At 38.5% G+C, this 16,388-nt stretch overlaps 3 protein-coding genes across 7 annotated transcripts; 2 read left to right on the top strand and 1 right to left on the bottom strand.

Moving 5' to 3' along the window:
* The first annotated feature begins 1,492 nt into the window (after positions 1-1,492).
* LOC147860734 (protein MIZU-KUSSEI 1-like) lies at positions 1,493-3,421 on the top strand. The gene has a single exon (XM_087323977.1). The coding sequence runs from the start codon at positions 1,870-1,872 to the stop codon at positions 2,872-2,874; it is 1,005 nt and encodes a 334-aa protein (XP_087180103.1). The 5' UTR covers positions 1,493-1,869; the 3' UTR covers positions 2,875-3,421.
* Positions 3,422-5,456: 2,035 nt separating this feature from the next.
* Positions 5,457-8,412, bottom strand: LOC147860733 (uncharacterized). Of its 3 annotated transcripts, none has more exons than XR_015530165.1 (4): positions 8,208-8,412; positions 6,816-6,927; positions 6,633-6,784; positions 5,457-5,791 (listed from the first exon to the last, which is right to left on the bottom strand). XR_015530165.1 is itself a non-coding variant. In XM_087324010.1 (4 exons), the coding sequence occupies exons 1-4, from the start codon at positions 8,361-8,363 to the stop codon at positions 5,787-5,789; spliced, it is 351 nt and encodes a 116-aa protein (XP_087180136.1). In that variant the 5' UTR covers positions 8,364-8,404; the 3' UTR covers positions 5,457-5,786. The 3 variants fall into 3 exon arrangements, 2 of the variants coding, with proteins under 2 accessions (XP_087180136.1, XP_087180137.1); XM_087324010.1 differs by having other exon boundaries at positions 6,633-6,738; positions 6,844-6,927; positions 8,208-8,404; XM_087324011.1 differs by lacking the exon at positions 6,633-6,784 and having other exon boundaries at positions 6,844-6,927; positions 8,208-8,410.
* A 2,661-nt stretch (positions 8,413-11,073) lies between these two features.
* On the top strand, positions 11,074-16,046 carry LOC147860732 (uncharacterized). 3 transcript variants are annotated; one of them, XR_015530118.1, is made up of 9 exons: positions 11,074-11,209; positions 11,878-12,010; positions 12,981-13,084; positions 13,579-13,750; positions 13,864-14,004; positions 14,106-14,156; positions 14,258-14,308; positions 14,441-15,854; positions 15,893-16,046. XR_015530118.1 is itself a non-coding variant. In XM_087323546.1 (8 exons), exons 1-8 carry the CDS (start codon positions 11,148-11,150, stop codon positions 15,731-15,733), a joined length of 2,007 nt encoding a protein of 668 aa, XP_087179672.1. In that variant the 5' UTR covers positions 11,074-11,147; the 3' UTR covers positions 15,734-16,046. The 3 variants fall into 3 exon arrangements, 2 of the variants coding, with proteins under 2 accessions (XP_087179672.1, XP_087179673.1); XM_087323546.1 differs by having other exon boundaries at positions 14,441-16,046; XM_087323547.1 differs by lacking the exons at positions 11,074-11,209; positions 12,981-13,084 and having other exon boundaries at positions 11,877-12,010; positions 14,441-16,046.
* The last annotated feature ends 342 nt before the right edge of the window (positions 16,047-16,388 follow it).

Below are 16,388 nucleotides of genomic sequence, written 5' to 3'. Positions count from 1 at the left end.
GTCTCACTCATGGGCTAAGACTTGTACCATTTCAATGTGAAGTGTATGAGGTATTAGTAGCTTACAAGAGTTCATCTAGATCATGAAAAAGAAAAAGATTGTTACGCCAACTTTATAAAGCTATAGTTAGAGGAGTTTTGGGAGAGGTGTGAGGCTTGAGGTCAAACCTCACATGTATATGGGGGTAACATTGAATACCATCACCTACATAATCAATGGTGAGATCAATTGTGAGATTAAAGTTTGCAACTTGTTCTGATCAATATTTTCATCGTGGGACTACCAACTGACAATCAAGAACTCTAGGCAAAGTTAGCAAATGGTGCATTGGGATTAGGGATTTAGGAAAATGCGGGTGGTTTGGATAATGCAAGCAGGTTATCCTCCAATGGATTTCTTGCAATGAGTTGTGCAACGTCGTAACCTACAACACACGCAGATGCCCCGTGTACCAATATTAAATTGACGACAAACCTCTATGGACTCCCAGGAATTCTACCTTGACGCGTGTGAATGCACAAGAAGAAAGTGACTTGGCCGTATCATCATTTAAAAGCCATGACGCGCTCGGTGCAACAAGCATCGACACCATCACTAGAGAGAGAGAGAGAGAGATCTTTTTAACGTCCACAAAAGGCTAATTGCAATCAACGAGGGGGCCTAGCGCCCCATGGCGAGGATTGGAACCAGGGTTCCCCCAAATTTAGGACATTTGGATGATGTTATGGTGTAAACCACCAAGACAAGAGCCATAGAGATAGATGGACAGATAGATATTTTTAGCGTCCATATAGAGGCCAAATATTGACCCATAGGACCTAAGTACAAAAGTCATTTTGATGTGTGTGTGTGTGTGTGTGAGAGAGAGAGAGAGAGAGAGAGAGAGAGAGAAGAAACAAATGGAAGCGTTAGACATATATTAAGTAAATGAGGTACATGTGTTTTTGTACTCTAGAAAAGCATTTCGTCCATGTAAATAATAAACGAATTATCCACCCCCCCCCCCCCCCCCCCACCAAAACCGCACGTGCGCGCCGCTCTCGGCGGTTTCACACTTGTCCGCCCAATGGGCTTCGCTTTTTTGTTTACACGGTCTACATAAAAGAAAAGGAGCTTTTTTTAGAGAGAGAGAGAGAGAGGAGAGAGAAGGACAGAGGCACGTGACCGAATCACGCGCACTTCTAACCGAACCGAACTCTCTCTTCTAACCAGATGGAAAAAAAGCCCCTTTTAAAAATATATATATATATATATATAAATAAAAGTTACTTCATATCTATTAAAACAAAAACAATATAAATAAATAAATAAATAATTCAGGCTAATCATTAATCAATAATTAGCTAATATTCTCCATTATTAATTCCAAGAAAATTATTTAGGCCCCCTTTCATGCGCTAAGCACACTTCTGCCCTATATTTATTAAGGCCCCCCTTCACACGCTTTTTGTTTTTAGCACACTTTCTCTGTATGTTGTTTTTTTTACTGTCTCTGCTATGGATCTTTAATTCGCTCAATCCCACTCTCGTTGCCTGCTAATCGCCCCTGCTTGCTCTTAATCATCATAGCTAGCTGTCGGATCAGCTATCCATCAGGAGATTTACCCACCCAATCCTTTCTTAATTAGACAATTACCTACCAGATTAAGCTCCAGGACTGCTTAGCGTGAAGGCTGATGATCAATAATCAGCAGTGCAATCGATGCTGTAATATATGGGGGAGAGGTTAAGGATTTAACCATGGTCAGATTCGCTGAGGTGAAAGATTAGACTTACCATTGTCACATTCACCGAAGGTTAAGGAATAACCAGATTTAGGCAAGTACTTAACTAATTCATTCCTCATTAGGGAGGCCGAAGAGGCGATTAATGATGGCGAAATATATCATTGATGATGACATTAAACCTAATGATGATATTCCTGCGAATGATGAGCCGCCGCATCGCAGGCTGCGACTGGCGGAGAAATTCAAATCCGACGAAGAGACCTCGCCTCCTTCTTCATCATCATCATCATCTTCTTCTTTGTCATCATCAGTAAATAATCATCGGAAGAAGCCGATTGTTACTAATGATGCTACCAGCAAGATCCATGCCAAGAAGAAGAACTACATCTCCTACGCATTGAGAACGGTGTGCCGGATGATCGGTATACCGCCATCATTGTGCTGCCGGATGAGCACTAACTATATGCCTTCCCCCAACTATGATGCCCATTGTCCGTCGGGATGGCCGGCCAATTCGCGCGTGACGACGATGACCATGACCGGGACCTTGTTCGGTTACCGCAAGAGCCACATGCATTGGGCACTCCAAGAAGACACGCGGTCGGCCCCGCGTTTGCTACTCGAGCTCGCCACTCCCACAAACACCTTGGTGAGGGAGATGGCATCGGGGATGGTACGGATTGCGCTCGAGTGTCCGAGGGCCCCGTGTCGTGCCGCCCCCCGGAAGCTCTTGGAGGAGCCCGTCTGGACAATGTATTGCAATGGGCGCAAGTCCGGGTACGCCCACCGCCTTGGGCCATGCTCGTTTAGCGGCTCGTGGCACGCCTTGGCATTGTCCATGGTTGGGGCGGTGTCCATGGGCGCCGGGGTGCTCCCATTGGCCCTCCCGGGGAGCTCTCCTCGGAGGGGCAAAAATCTCATTGACAATGACAAGGACCATGACATTGACAATGACAAGGACAATGACATTGACATTGACAAGGACAAGGACAATGACCATGTGGATGGTGTAGCTCGTGACCAGCTCATGTACATGCGTGCGCGCTTTGAGCGTGTTGTCGGCAATTGCGACTCGGAAGCCTACTACATGATGAATCCCGACCGGACTAGCGGCCCCGAGCTAAGCATCTTCCTCGTGAGAGTCTAGCTCTAGCCAGAAGCTCGCTACGGTTACTTGTGGGAAGACACATTTCTAGAGCTAGACCTTGCTTCGGTAGGTAGGTACCGGGAAGACAAGCACTTTGGGTTGTGGTGTTCTTGCCCTTCTCCAAGTTCCCATGGTAGAATTCGGTGCGCCACTTGCAATGAAGACAGACATGAAATATTTGTCTCTTCTTTTTATTGTCTTTCGGCATGCTCTTTCAAGTGAGTATATGTTTGGCCTCCTCGAGTAGTAGTGTTCCTCTATGATGGGAAAACTTCATTGTGCATAATCAGTGGTTTTCACGAGGGCTTAAATTGAGCATTGTAGCTTTTGAATTTCTTCAAGCATAAGTTTGACAAGTAAATGTTGTGCGACTTGGTATGCAATGCAAATAAGAAGCACAATCAAGGATAATATTGGACAAACACAAAATCTTACATGTATCTTAGTTTGATTCCTTGTCTAAGTAGTTTTTACCATATTTAGTTGTGGCTTCTTTCTTTGGCACAAAGAAAGGATCTACATAAATGACACGACCAAGTTTATATGATTCCATTGTAACATTGTTCACGAAATCTTTGTGGAGTCCGTGTTTTCCATGTGAACCCTATGTCATATGTTCTTGGTTTCTCCTATGCTCAAGTTGGCAACCCATATTGTTGGATTTTATCTCAAATTGGCTTGCAAATTAACTGCGCACATAGTCCTATGTTGAGGGTCATTACCATGGGTTAGTTATAGTGTAAAGACTCATAATCAAGTGTTATGCATATATTGGGAAGCAAGATGGGCTAGATGTAGTCCTAATTACAATAATGTGTGTGCATTATATCATGTATTAGAAGCAAGGCGTCTAAGTACATAGTTTACTCTAACAAGTTTTCTAATGGGTATTGGCGTATTGCACCTCGTGGTACTACTTTGGAACTCTTAAGTCATAGAATTGTATGATGAACTTGGGACTCATTCAATCTTTGTGGTGATGGGCTAGATGTAGTCCTAATTACAGTAATGTGCGCACGCCGCGCATTATATCATGTACTAGAAGCAAGGCTTCTAAGTACATAGTTTACTCTAACAAGTTTTCTAATGGGTATTGGCGTATTGCACCTCTTGGTGCTACTTTGGAACTCTTAAGTCATAGAATTGTATGATGAACTTGGGACTCATTCAATCTTTGTGGTGATGGCCATCATTTCAGCCTACTTCCACCTTGGTGGCAAACCTTGTAGAGATTTGATGCAACTAACATTGTAAACTTTACTTAATTTCATCCCTACTTCTCAAACAACATACAAAGCACTATTATTGCACAATTCAAAAGTCAACAACAACTCATTTAAGTGATTATGAACACCACATAATTAATCAATCTTGAGTGAACATCTAATGAAATGTTATAAAAAATGTTGAAGTAGCACCTTCTGAAAGTTATTTACAATATACAATTAGAACATCGCATGAACATTGTAGTATTCTCTTGCAAATCATGTGATATTGATGCCTCACGTTGATGCAATGCACCATACATTGCTCACATTTCGGCAACCAAAAACTTTAGAAAGACTTCATGTAAATCAACTATGTGCATCATTTGCCACAATGACATTATGTGTTTACACATTATCATAGAATACAAGAAGGCCATATCTTATGTATAAAGTGTTGTGGCAATAAAAAACAGCATTGGCAATAATCTTAAAGCCCAAACATGTTGTTTGGGCTATACAATACACGTGTATGATGGGGCAATTGTAAACTAATTGTGCTAGAGGCCATATATCTTACCAAAAGGTGTTGCAATGGGGTCATTGGCCAACAATCTCATGCAACCAATCCAATAGTATCGTGAGCCATGAGAAATGCCACTACGTCATGTGAGGTGAAGACAACAACCCAATTAGGATGCAAACTCATACCATAACATAATAGAACTAATGTTTGGTAATAACCCAATAGTATATCTCTCTATTTGATCTATGATTGGAACTTTTGAAAGTCTATTAAGTTGGTTATGATGCTCTTAAACCTCATATGGCAAGTTGATGTGCTCAATTTTCAAGAAAGTTTATTTCAATTGTCTTAAACCTTATGTTACACCGGCATGCACCGCTATTTATTTATTGTAAATGGCATTGGGCAATGTCAAAGCAGCAAAGCACACTTATATAGTAACCTCTTACACTCATAACTACCACCACTCCTACATAGGTATGCAATTATATTCATGTTTATTACACATGGAATGATGTTCTTGGGTTCTAATTCTTTCATCAACGATATATTATCCAATAGCATTACATTGGTAACCAATTGCTCTATATGGATACCTTTTAACCCTTCCACATGATATTTATTCACTATAAGTATATCTATCAAGAAATCTGATTCTACACTGTAAGTAAATCATGTGTAAACCTGGTCCAGGTGCAAATACATACCAACCTATAATATGAAACTCTGTTAAGGTCTCATAATACAGACTATAACCCACGATATAATCTCTCATAAAAATGAATTTAAAGAAACTTGATGCCTCATCATGCTTATCAACACCAGTCATTTGAAACTCTACTGGCCAAATATTGTTAAAATGCGTCTTCAAATTGCTTTCCACCCTGTCATGGTCTTTACTGAATGTGAACAACATCAACCCCATTGGATAACATTCATGTATTACATTTACAGCAAACTCAAACCCAATGTCTTCAAGGATATGTATACTTGGAAAACACCAAATATGTAAAATAACTCATGATATTTTTTACTTTCAATCATAGATATTTCTGGTTAAGTATACGATGTTGAATAAACTAAAATCAAATGTAGCCTCCTCCACTCAAAGCTTTCTGTAGAGCAAGTAAATCCGCAATACTGAAATTTCATTTATGCTACCATCAAGCTCCCTTTACACATCAACCTGCATTAATGTGAAAGCAAAGACAAACATCATAAGAATTTTAATCAATTGGTTATTAAATGTTAAGTTCATTCGTGGAGATTCGGCCCTCTACAAAGATGTCATCCTTAAAAAATTAGAGGCCACTTTCTATTTTATGTCATGGTATGTTTTCATAACACATCGATTCTGCATAGAGTTATGTAGCAACTCACCTTCAATTGGCTTTCTTCAGATGGTGAGAGCTATTGTAACAATGTTGTTTTTTAACTCACAACGAGCAAATTTCTAATAAAATAAAATGATGTTATTGGCCATATCATCAGCAAGAAGTTTCAAGAGACAAGTCAGCATATTCTGGCACAGAATAAGAAGCATCTCATCTTTCTGTCATCATTGATTTTCTGCTGATGACGAACCATATAAAAAAACAACATTTTCTTTGCTTGCATCCAATGATCATTGTAACCAAGATAAATGATGGTAGTAGCCATCTCATCAAAATCAATGTCCAGTACTTCAGACAGAGAAACAACATATTCACAACTTCGTATGGCACGGGTATGCCACACAGGATTATTACTCTTTTCACCAATAATAAGCAAAATGTATCATCTCATCCATCATTCATAAACGTGACACCCTCGGAATTGATAAGCGGCATGAGATGAGTAAAATGCAGGGTAGTATCATCACCACTCAACTGTAGCCTTTTTTAGCTTGTGGCATGGCTCGTGCATGTATACAACGACGACTTCCTACGACTTTCTAGCGGAATAAAGTACACACACAAAAACGGTCAACTCGAGTAGCAAAATCATATTTTTCCATGAATTTTCAAAAAGATCGAACGCATTTTTACCTGGTGGAAACCTTGTTTGATCTGTAGAATAAGTTGAGGGAAAAGAGGTGCCATTCTGGACTTGCAACAATGTCATTTCATTCTGGCTAATATTATCCAATTCGGTCTGCCGGGTCCAAGGGATGGGAAATCAATAGGAAAACCAAAGGGAGGTAACATCAAACAAAAGTTCCCTCCTGGAAGCATTAAGGGGATCAAGAAGAAACCATACCTTCAGATAATCCACAATATCAGCTGTGGCTGGAAAAGAACCAAATTGATGATGGTGTTTCTGTATCCACTCACAGAGCTTGTCCTAGAGATCAGAATACCACATGTGATGATAGAAATCTTTTAAGAACAAATATTACAAAATCAACCTTTGTCTTGAGTTGCCCGCAAACATTAAGTTTTAAAAAACACATAGCTCAAAAGTTAACCTATCCTTGCTGGCTTGCAAAGAATGATTGAACATTACCATATCAAGCTTCCCTATTATATTCATCATGGAAACGCTTATCTGAGATTAGCTAAGTTATCTTGGCAACGTTGATCTAGGATTCCACTTAATATACTTCTCTATCGTTATCTTGGAAACATTGGTCTAAGGTTATCCAATTTTTTTCTTATAATCACAGTTTTAGAACATTACTGGGAACATTTGTATACAATTACCAAAAATTCTCTGATCATTACAGTTATAGAATTTTCTTGAAAACATTGATCATCATAACGCTACTTTTAACTTTATCTTGGAAAAATCTACAGAAGCTTATCCAACTTTCCTAGGTTATTAAACATTCATCTTGGAAACATTGAAGTAAGCTTATCTAAAACTTCTTACTTATCAATAAAATTTATCATTGACGTTGTAGCATTATCATGATCGCAATGATTTAGCATTATCAATATTTTCTCTATCATTGAAGTTTTGAGTATCGTGTTGGAAACTATCTACCTGATGTTGTCTCCTACTTCTCTATTGAACATCCTGTTGAAAATCTATCTATTTAACTTTCTATCTAAGCTATCTATCATCAAAGTTTTGCACCATGTTGAGAACAGTTTATCCAACTTCATCATCAAAGTTTTAGCATCATATTGAAAAGATTTTATCTAACTTATCTATCATCCAAGGTTTACCACCATCTTTGAAACATTGATCTAATCTTATTCAAACCTCTTCGCCTGAATAAGAAGGGTTTCATTGATCTAAGCTGATTTCAAACGCCTTCAAAGATTAAAGTTCCATCTCAACTTGATAAACATTGATCTAACCTTATCTCTAACCTCCCTGTCTTCAAAGCTTGGGCACCATTGTTGAGAACTATTTATGTAACCTTATACCTAACTTCACTAAGCTCAGAATCTGAGGATAACCTTGGAAAACTTGATTCTAGGTTTATCTAACGTATCTACGATCACAAAAAAAAGAAAAAGAAAAAGAAAACACATTGATCTAAAGTTACATCTATGAGATACCCTTGAAGCAAAAACATGATAGATTCTTGAAAATGAAATCTCTAAAAGGAAACCCAAAAGAAAAAAGATGAAGGAGGGAAAAAAAAAACTCTTTTTTTCTTGCTCTAATCTTACCAGGCTATGGCGCTGGCCTGCTTGAAAAGAGATCTTGTTCTGGGTCTGGGCTTGTGTGTAAAGGTGTGAAATGGAGTTAGCTGCAGCACAGAAAGAAGCATGGAGACTCCTCTCTGCATCTTCAAGGCCAGAGCTCTCTGTTCTCCTCTTCTTCATGATGATGGAAATGATGGTATCTCTATCTCTCTGTATACATACACTATATATACATGTGTGTGTGTGTGCATATGCATATGCATACATATGTATATGTATACAGTATATGTATATGTATATGTGCATGTATATGTATATGTATATGTATATGTGCATGTGCATGTGCATGTGTATGTGTATGTGTATGTGTATGTGTATGTGTATGTGTATGTGTATGTGTATGTGTGTATGTATATGTATATGTATATGTATATGTATATGTATATGTATATGTATATGTATATGTATATGTATATGTATATGTATATGTATATGTATATGTGTATGTATTTGTATATGTGTATGCATATGTATATGTGTATGTGTATGTATATGTGTATGTGTATGTATTTGTATATGTGTATGTATATGTATGCATATAGTAATGTAGATGCTCTAACTTTTGGCCATCCATTCCAAGAACAAAAGTTCACCCCATACTTCAAAGTTCAAACATAACTCTTTATAAATTGGTTAGCACATCCATTCCATAAGGCTATGGTGCAACACCTTCACCATCCCAAGCGATAGAACCCTCGGCATGAACTTCTGGGAAACCATGCATATGGTAATGCTATGAGTGCACACGTGCATCGCATCATCGAGACTCTGAATGGTAATGGTTGTATACACATACCCACATTGTAGGCGTGGTACAATGCTCTCCATGCAAAGCGTTAAATTCTTTTGCGTTACAAGAAACTGCGAGGCAAGGTAACATCCCCACACGAGAACAAATATGCATGTGCAACATGTTTTTTTTGCATGTAATTGTATTGCTTCATATCGATCAAAGAATACCTTCAAGCTCTTCGTTGGAATGCCAATCTACGTGTGAGAAGCATATAAGAATTGCCCAAGTGAGGATGTGCATAATTGCCGATTGTATGGTATTCTGAGGTTTGTGAAAATTAACAAATATTTTGGTAGAGGTAAGTCATAAATCATGCTTTGACTTTGCTACTTTTCAATTGTTGTCCAACTAATTAGAAAGATTGATTCTACATGTGAGGAGGCATCTCAAATTGTCTAGATGTTATTAATCGTTGGGGTTTACTTGGATAAAGTTATAGGTTTCACTACTCATATTAATGTTTTGATGGATGGCTCATGTATGTTTTCATGTAAGAGATCACCTACAATCCAAAGAAGGCAAGAAATACGTGTGAAGTCGAAGCTCAAAAGTAAGGCATGCAAGTGGGGGCTTTAACACAAGACTTTAGTAGAAGAAAATTTATAGGAGACAAGCCGAGACGTGGCAGACAATTATATAAACTACAACAAACTTGTGAAACAAAAAAATTGATGGAGGAAGGAAAAAGTAGAAGCCGTAAGCAAGGTTCAATTCTCTAAAATCATTGAAGAAATCTAATGTAACTCCCAAATCTACTTTCTTTGAGTATTAGGGATTCCAAGAACACTAATATAACCCCTCCATTTTCTAGGCATTTGAGGAGTCTTGATGATTTGATCTTGTTGTTGTGTTAGTGTTGTGAAATCATAAGAGCAATATTTTATCAAGCTAAATTATTGTTTTGAACGTACAATTGATATGTCGATCACCGGTGTAAACATAGTAAAATGTCACCCTCCCTTCAACCATGCCTAGTGACCACATCCTCTATATAAGTTCCCAAAAGTGGGCAAAACCTCGAGAGAGTCTTGTAAAATCATACATAATGTCCTCATGTGCACAACACTCCAACCTATGTTCTTTGTTTTTTAGTACACCGAGGTGATGTATATCATTTCCTTTGTGTGAGGATGTGTGCATCACTGCGATGGCATCTCACCGATACAAACCTTTGGGTTACGAGGGCTTGGTTGGGCATTGACCAATTGTCCTTAGAAATGTTCTAGAATTCATGTATTAATACATTTGTGCCAATACCAAAACTTAGGCTATTGCTGCATAGGCCTCATCTCATGTGAGGGTTTCCTTGGTGTGGTTGACCAAAACATGGGATCGTGCATGTCCCATTCTCTTAGATTATGGAGGCCTCACATGTCTTCAGTTGGGGATCACATCTTTCGAGTGATCTTCAATTGGGGATAACATCCTCCGGGTGTTTGTTTACTCGGGGGACAACAACATATGAGTGCTCTTTAGCAGAGGATACCATCATTCAAGTGTTCCTCACCCAAGGATCACAACTCTTTTGAGTGTTCTTCAGTTAGGGATCACAAATGCTTCGAGTGTTCTTCAATTAGGGATTGCAAATCCTCCGAGTGTTCTTTAGCTAGGGATCACAAATCCTTAAAAGCGTTCTTCAGCTAAGGGACGACATCATCCAAAGTGTTCACTCCAGTTGGGGGTTGCATCCGTTAGAGTGTGCTCTTCAGTAGGGGGACACGCAATTTACGCAAATCCTTCGAGTGTTCTTCAGCCATTTCTGAGTGAGTGTGGCGAGAATAGAGGAGAAGGCAAAGTTGGGAGGAGTGGTGGTGGTGGTGGTGGGGGGGGGCATCTCATAGAATTAAAGGAAAAGCAGGGGAGGGTATTTTTGGGAATTTAGGAAATGTTCCATTTTCCATAGCCATCATATCTTTCTTTCTCTCTCTCTAACACACAAGACAGACACAGACACAGACACAGATTTATGATGGCCCCACAGAATATATGACCCATGGAAAGCAGCAGAGCTCCTCTGTTCTCACCCTGTTCTTTGCTTCCACCCCTGTCTCTCTCTCTCTCCTGTCTCCTGTCTCCTGTCTCCAGCCCCTGCCTCTCCCTCCTCCTCTCAGATGTTGCAGATCAATCAAGTCCTCGATTCTTTGTTCAACAAAGGCTTCAAAGCACCCAAATGGTAACCGACCTGTAACCCTAATCAATGATGTGTTTTTCTTTTTTTTCTTTTTCTTTTTGCTTTTCTTTTCATTGAATTGTGCGTCTATGGTCGGGTTGATCGATCAACCTAGATCTTGTCTCTTTTTCATGGGATAGATCACTAATATCTGCTAATTGGTGGAGTTTTTTGGGTCTTTCTTTATCGCACTCGTTGAGATCCATGGAATGTATAATCTCACAATTGTTGAGATAGATCTCCAATCCTTGATGATCCATGAAGTTTTTCCTCCTTCAAATATGCTTTGCTGCTCAGTTTTGATCCCATCCACTCGTTTATCATTCTCATGAGAGGGGCTGCTAATTTCCGCTGATAAATGAAGTTTTCCCTCCTCGAATTTGGTCTTTTTTCTCTCCATTTTGATCCATGTAATAGACAATTGTCAGACTTGTGAAATGGAAGACCTAGTTTCTCATAAGGATATGTTCATTTTCAATGACAATTTTATTTTTTCCAGTCTCAGGGAAAAGTTCATTTTTTGCGTTTTCTCTTCATTTTCAGAAAGCATAGTTGCATGTTTTCATTCTCACAAGGAAATACCGTTTTTCTTCATTCATTTTCCATAATTTTTTTTTGCTGTTCTTTTTCATTCTCATAAGGAAATCTTGTGGTGTTCTATTCATTTTCAGTAAAACGTTGCTGAAGCTCGCAACTTCACGCATGAAGCTATTGCGGAATAAGCGGTTAATTCAGTTGAAACAGATGCGGAAGGAGCTCGCACAACTTCTCGAGAATGGTCAAGAAGCAATAGCTCAGATCAGAGTATGTTATTTTTAAGCCAAACATCATTTGGAAATATAGTAGATGACTACATGATTTGGTGCGTTTATGTTATGAATGAGAATAAGTAAGCCATGATTAACGATTTCAGAATTTTTCATGATCTTGAGCGACTTCCTCTTCTACATGGACAATCCTGCTAGTACACATTCAACTATGCAGCTCAAATCCTAGGTGTAGCTCAAAGGGGTAATGTGGGTAGAGACATGGATTTGTATTGGAAATGCTGCAGCTCATATCATCATTATCAGCAATTCAGAGATATTATCACACAATTTTAGATGCCAAAGATGATGTCTTCACTTTAATGTTAGGCTGGCTCTCGTTTGTTGCTTCCTTCGAGGAGATAACTTTAAAAGTTGTAATATTTTATTAGATAATAGATCTCATACTATATTTGATCAGACAGTATTCCATCTTGACATTTTCCAACATATTTCTTTCTTTCAAGGTTCTCCTCTATGTTGCTATGAAGATATCTGACAAATTATGTATCTTATTGAAATAACTTGGCAAAAAGTTTTATGATAAATGTCTTGACAGGTCAATAGATCAGATGTAAATATATGTTCTCAGTTGGTGTTTCGATTCAACCTGTTCTGGGTTGAAACAGGGCGGGTTCAGGGGTGAAATGTTTTGCAGTGATCTTTAATTGCCATGGATGAATTATTTTCATTTTTTCCCACTGAATGATTATGTGTTGAGTAAAAGTAATGTTCAGTGACTTTCTGTGTACTGATCAGACTATATAGTAGAAAGACATTTGCATTATACAACTTCAATGTTGAAGACTCTATGTATTATGTTGTGATTTTATAGTTCTTGAATTGACATTGAAGTTTGTTACTTTATGATCTGGTTTGAACTGATCTAAGAATTGCTCACATTTGAAATGGTCATGAGTTCTTATTGTATGCTTATTGCAAGTCATCTTTTGATTTTGGATTGTTAGGTGGAACAGATCATAAGGGAGCAAAATACCATGGAAGCTTATGACAAGTTAGAGATTTTCTGTGAGCTTTTATCTGTTAGGTTACCAATCATTGAATCACAAAGGTAGGCCAAAGTCTTTTAACAATCTGTATTTTGATCTTTATATGTCTGTGCATTGATCTCAAAGTGGACTGTGACAGACATAATGCCCCTTAGTTTCCTTTTCCTGTTGTGAAACCAGTACAGCCAATCCACTTAGAGCTTTCTATTTAGAGTCTTCTCTTTGGAGTGAGATATTTGATGTAACTACTTCAAATGATATAGAGTCACACTAAATGTCTCCAATCAAAACCCTTCTAGATGTACCTTTAAGAGGTGCTATTTGACTCATGTTGGGTGAGTGTGAGACAACTTCTTTATATTAATATTGATGCTGGAAAATTGTGTATTTCTGTTATGATTATTTTTAGGGATAAACTCTGAAGTAACCCCAAGTTCTGTTTTCATTTATTTCCTTAAATGCCCCAAAGTTTCATTGACCCCCAAATGGTGAAGATGATTTTTTTCACATAAAAGTCAGATGTCAAATTTTCATATTTTCAATTTGATGTATTCAGAGAGTGCCCTCTTGATCTACTAGAAGCAGTGGCAACTGTGATATTCGCTGCCCCAAGGGCTTCTGATGTGCCAGAATTGGTGGAAATACAAACTATGTTTTCCTCTAAATATGGACTGGAGTTCACAACAGCTGCAGCTGAACTATTACCTGATTGCCATGTCAATAGGCTGGTTAGCTTTTTTGACCGTCTTACTCTACAGTTTCCTGTTCTGTTTGAAAAGAATTTGTCTAGTTACCTTGCCTAACTATTGCTCCTTAGAATTTATTCTGTGCTCTTATTTAGGTCATCGAATTGCTATCTGCTCGAGCTCCATCCATGAAGGTCAAGCTAAAAGTCATGAGAGAGGTTGCCGAAGAGCATAACGTTGAGTGGGATGCCACTAACTTTGAATTAGAGAACTCTAAGCCACCGGAAGATATATTGGTAAGTTGTGTGTATAATACATCACATTGTATGTACACAAAAGGAAACTGAACTTTAACGTAACTCTTCACTCTTTTTCTCTTTGAATGTCTTTTCTTCAGGATGGGACTCATTTTGAGTTACAGAACTCTAAGATACCAGAACATGTTTTGGTATGTTGCATTGTGCATTGTTTTGCCTAAACTGGAGAAACTCTAATCAGATCTAATCTTTCTCCTTCACTTTTGGGATTTCTTTTATTTGACAAGGACAGGATGGAACCAAATTAGAGTCAGAGGTTTCTAAAAAACAAGAAGATTCATCAGTAAGTTGCATTTATAATATATCATGTTGCATGTGCCATTAGTCATGCATAACCAGGGGAAATGGAACTCTAATCTGAATTTTGAAATGATCTCTTTGTCCTTTCGGATGTCTTTTCTTTAAATGAGGACAGGGTGCAACCAATCATATTATTGGATCCATCCAAATGTTACCCATACCATATCATGGGAATTCAAATAAATCAGAATTAGATACCCCATCCCATGAGGAGTTCTATCTCCCTTCACCACCTAAAGGAAACTTAAGTTCTCCTCAATCACAACAATCTAGTGGTTTGATTGAGGAGCCACAGTTTGTGCCTTTCTCGACTGCTGATCCAAATCGTGCCTATTCCCCTCCAAGTATGAGTTCTAGTACATCCGTTACACAACAGTTAGGGTTACCAGAAGACCTGCTTCATCAAACAAATCTCTCAAGAACCAAAACTGAAGGAAGTACCAACTTGCAGGATATCATTGAGGCCGCTGAGGCTGCAGCAGAATCTGCTGAGAGGGCTGCTCAAGCTGCTAGAGCAGCTGCCAAACTAGCAAGATTAAGGATCCCGTCTAAGCTCCCTAATAGAGATGAAAAGCAAGAAAATGTATTATCGACAATCTCTTCTAAGCTCCTAAACAGTGATGATAAGCAAGAAACAACCTTGTCCACGATCTCTTCCAAGTTCTTAAACAGTGATGCCAAGGGAGAAACAATCTTGTCCACAATGGCATCAGATGAAGGAAATGGGTTTTTCCCATCAGCAGCAAAGATTGAGAACAGTGGACAAGAAGTGGAGAAATATTTTGGTTCTTCATATCATCTAGTTCAAGGAGAGGGTCGGCAACATGCAACGGACGAGGTTGAGAGAGAAGAGGATACTCCTGAAAGGAAAATGAATGTTAAACTGAGGGCTGATAGTTATGACTGGACAGAGAAAAGTACCGAACAGGAATTGCCCAAGGAGGAAGTTATTGCTGATGTAGACCCTCCTCTTGAGGATGCAAGAACTGAAGTTGAAAGAGTTAACAGTTATGATTGGACCCAAATATACACCAAAGAACATCACCCAGAGAAAGAAAGTGCTGGTGCTTCAGATATTGTTGATGAAAAACAACAGTATATCCGAGAGAGAATTGATATGAGTGATTACGACCTACGTGGAACTGGTGTCGGCAATCCCTTTCGTTTGGATACAAACTTGTCACATAATTCGAGTCAAGATGATCTTTTGCTGTCTGGCAAAACTGCAATTAATAATCAACTCGAACATAATGAGGGGAACAATGCATTGCTTGCTCATGAGGGTGCACCTATATTCGATGGTTCTCAGCAAGAGATAATTCAGAGGCTGCCATCCCTTGAAGATGATCCATATTATACATACCCTAATCTCTTTTCAAAGCCTTCCTATGGATCAGCTCTCCCATGATTGCCTTTATTTGTCATGCAGGAAGACTCGGCTCTCCTATTTGATATTTTTTTAATTATGGCATGTAACTATATATAAGTACATACAAGGGTGTAAAAGCGAAGAATGATTAGGAAATCAGGTGATTGTGTAAAAGCTAAAGAATGATTAGGAAATCAGGTGATTACTGCATGGTGTGCGTTAGGGGTTGGAGTGTTAAATGCTCATTAACATGTGTAAGATCTCAAAGTCTAGTGGAGCCATCTCTCTAGGATTCTCACATGCAACATTGCTATGATTCATAATATTCTAATGCTTGGCAACTTTGTCTCTGTATGTAATTTTACAAGTGAATATTCCATGAGGTGAATCATCCCTATCTCTATATATTTCACCCAAAGGTGTCTTTATGTTTGCTTGGCATTAGATATCCTCCATTCTCATTTCCCCATAATTTTTGTCAATACCTATTTTCAAGCTCAAGAGGCTCCTAAGCATATGAGTGAGTTGAAGGGTTTTATTATCCAAGGATGCAAGCTTGCAACATCTAATTTATCTAGTACAAGAGCACTCTTTACAAATTGATTGTTTCAAACTTTATTTAGGCCAAGAACTAAAGGGCTCAGATTTGATAGTTTGTCCTCCTCATTCACAAGAATGAAAAATAAAAGAATTT

This window comes from Azolla caroliniana, unplaced genomic scaffold (assembly GCF_043228905.1).
Source record: "Azolla caroliniana isolate FFs.n. ecotype wild unplaced genomic scaffold, voAzoCaro1.0.p SCAF_8, whole genome shotgun sequence".
NCBI classification, from domain to species: Eukaryota; Viridiplantae; Streptophyta; class Polypodiopsida; order Salviniales; family Salviniaceae; genus Azolla; species Azolla caroliniana.
This window is presented reverse-complemented; position numbering and strand designations above follow the sequence as displayed.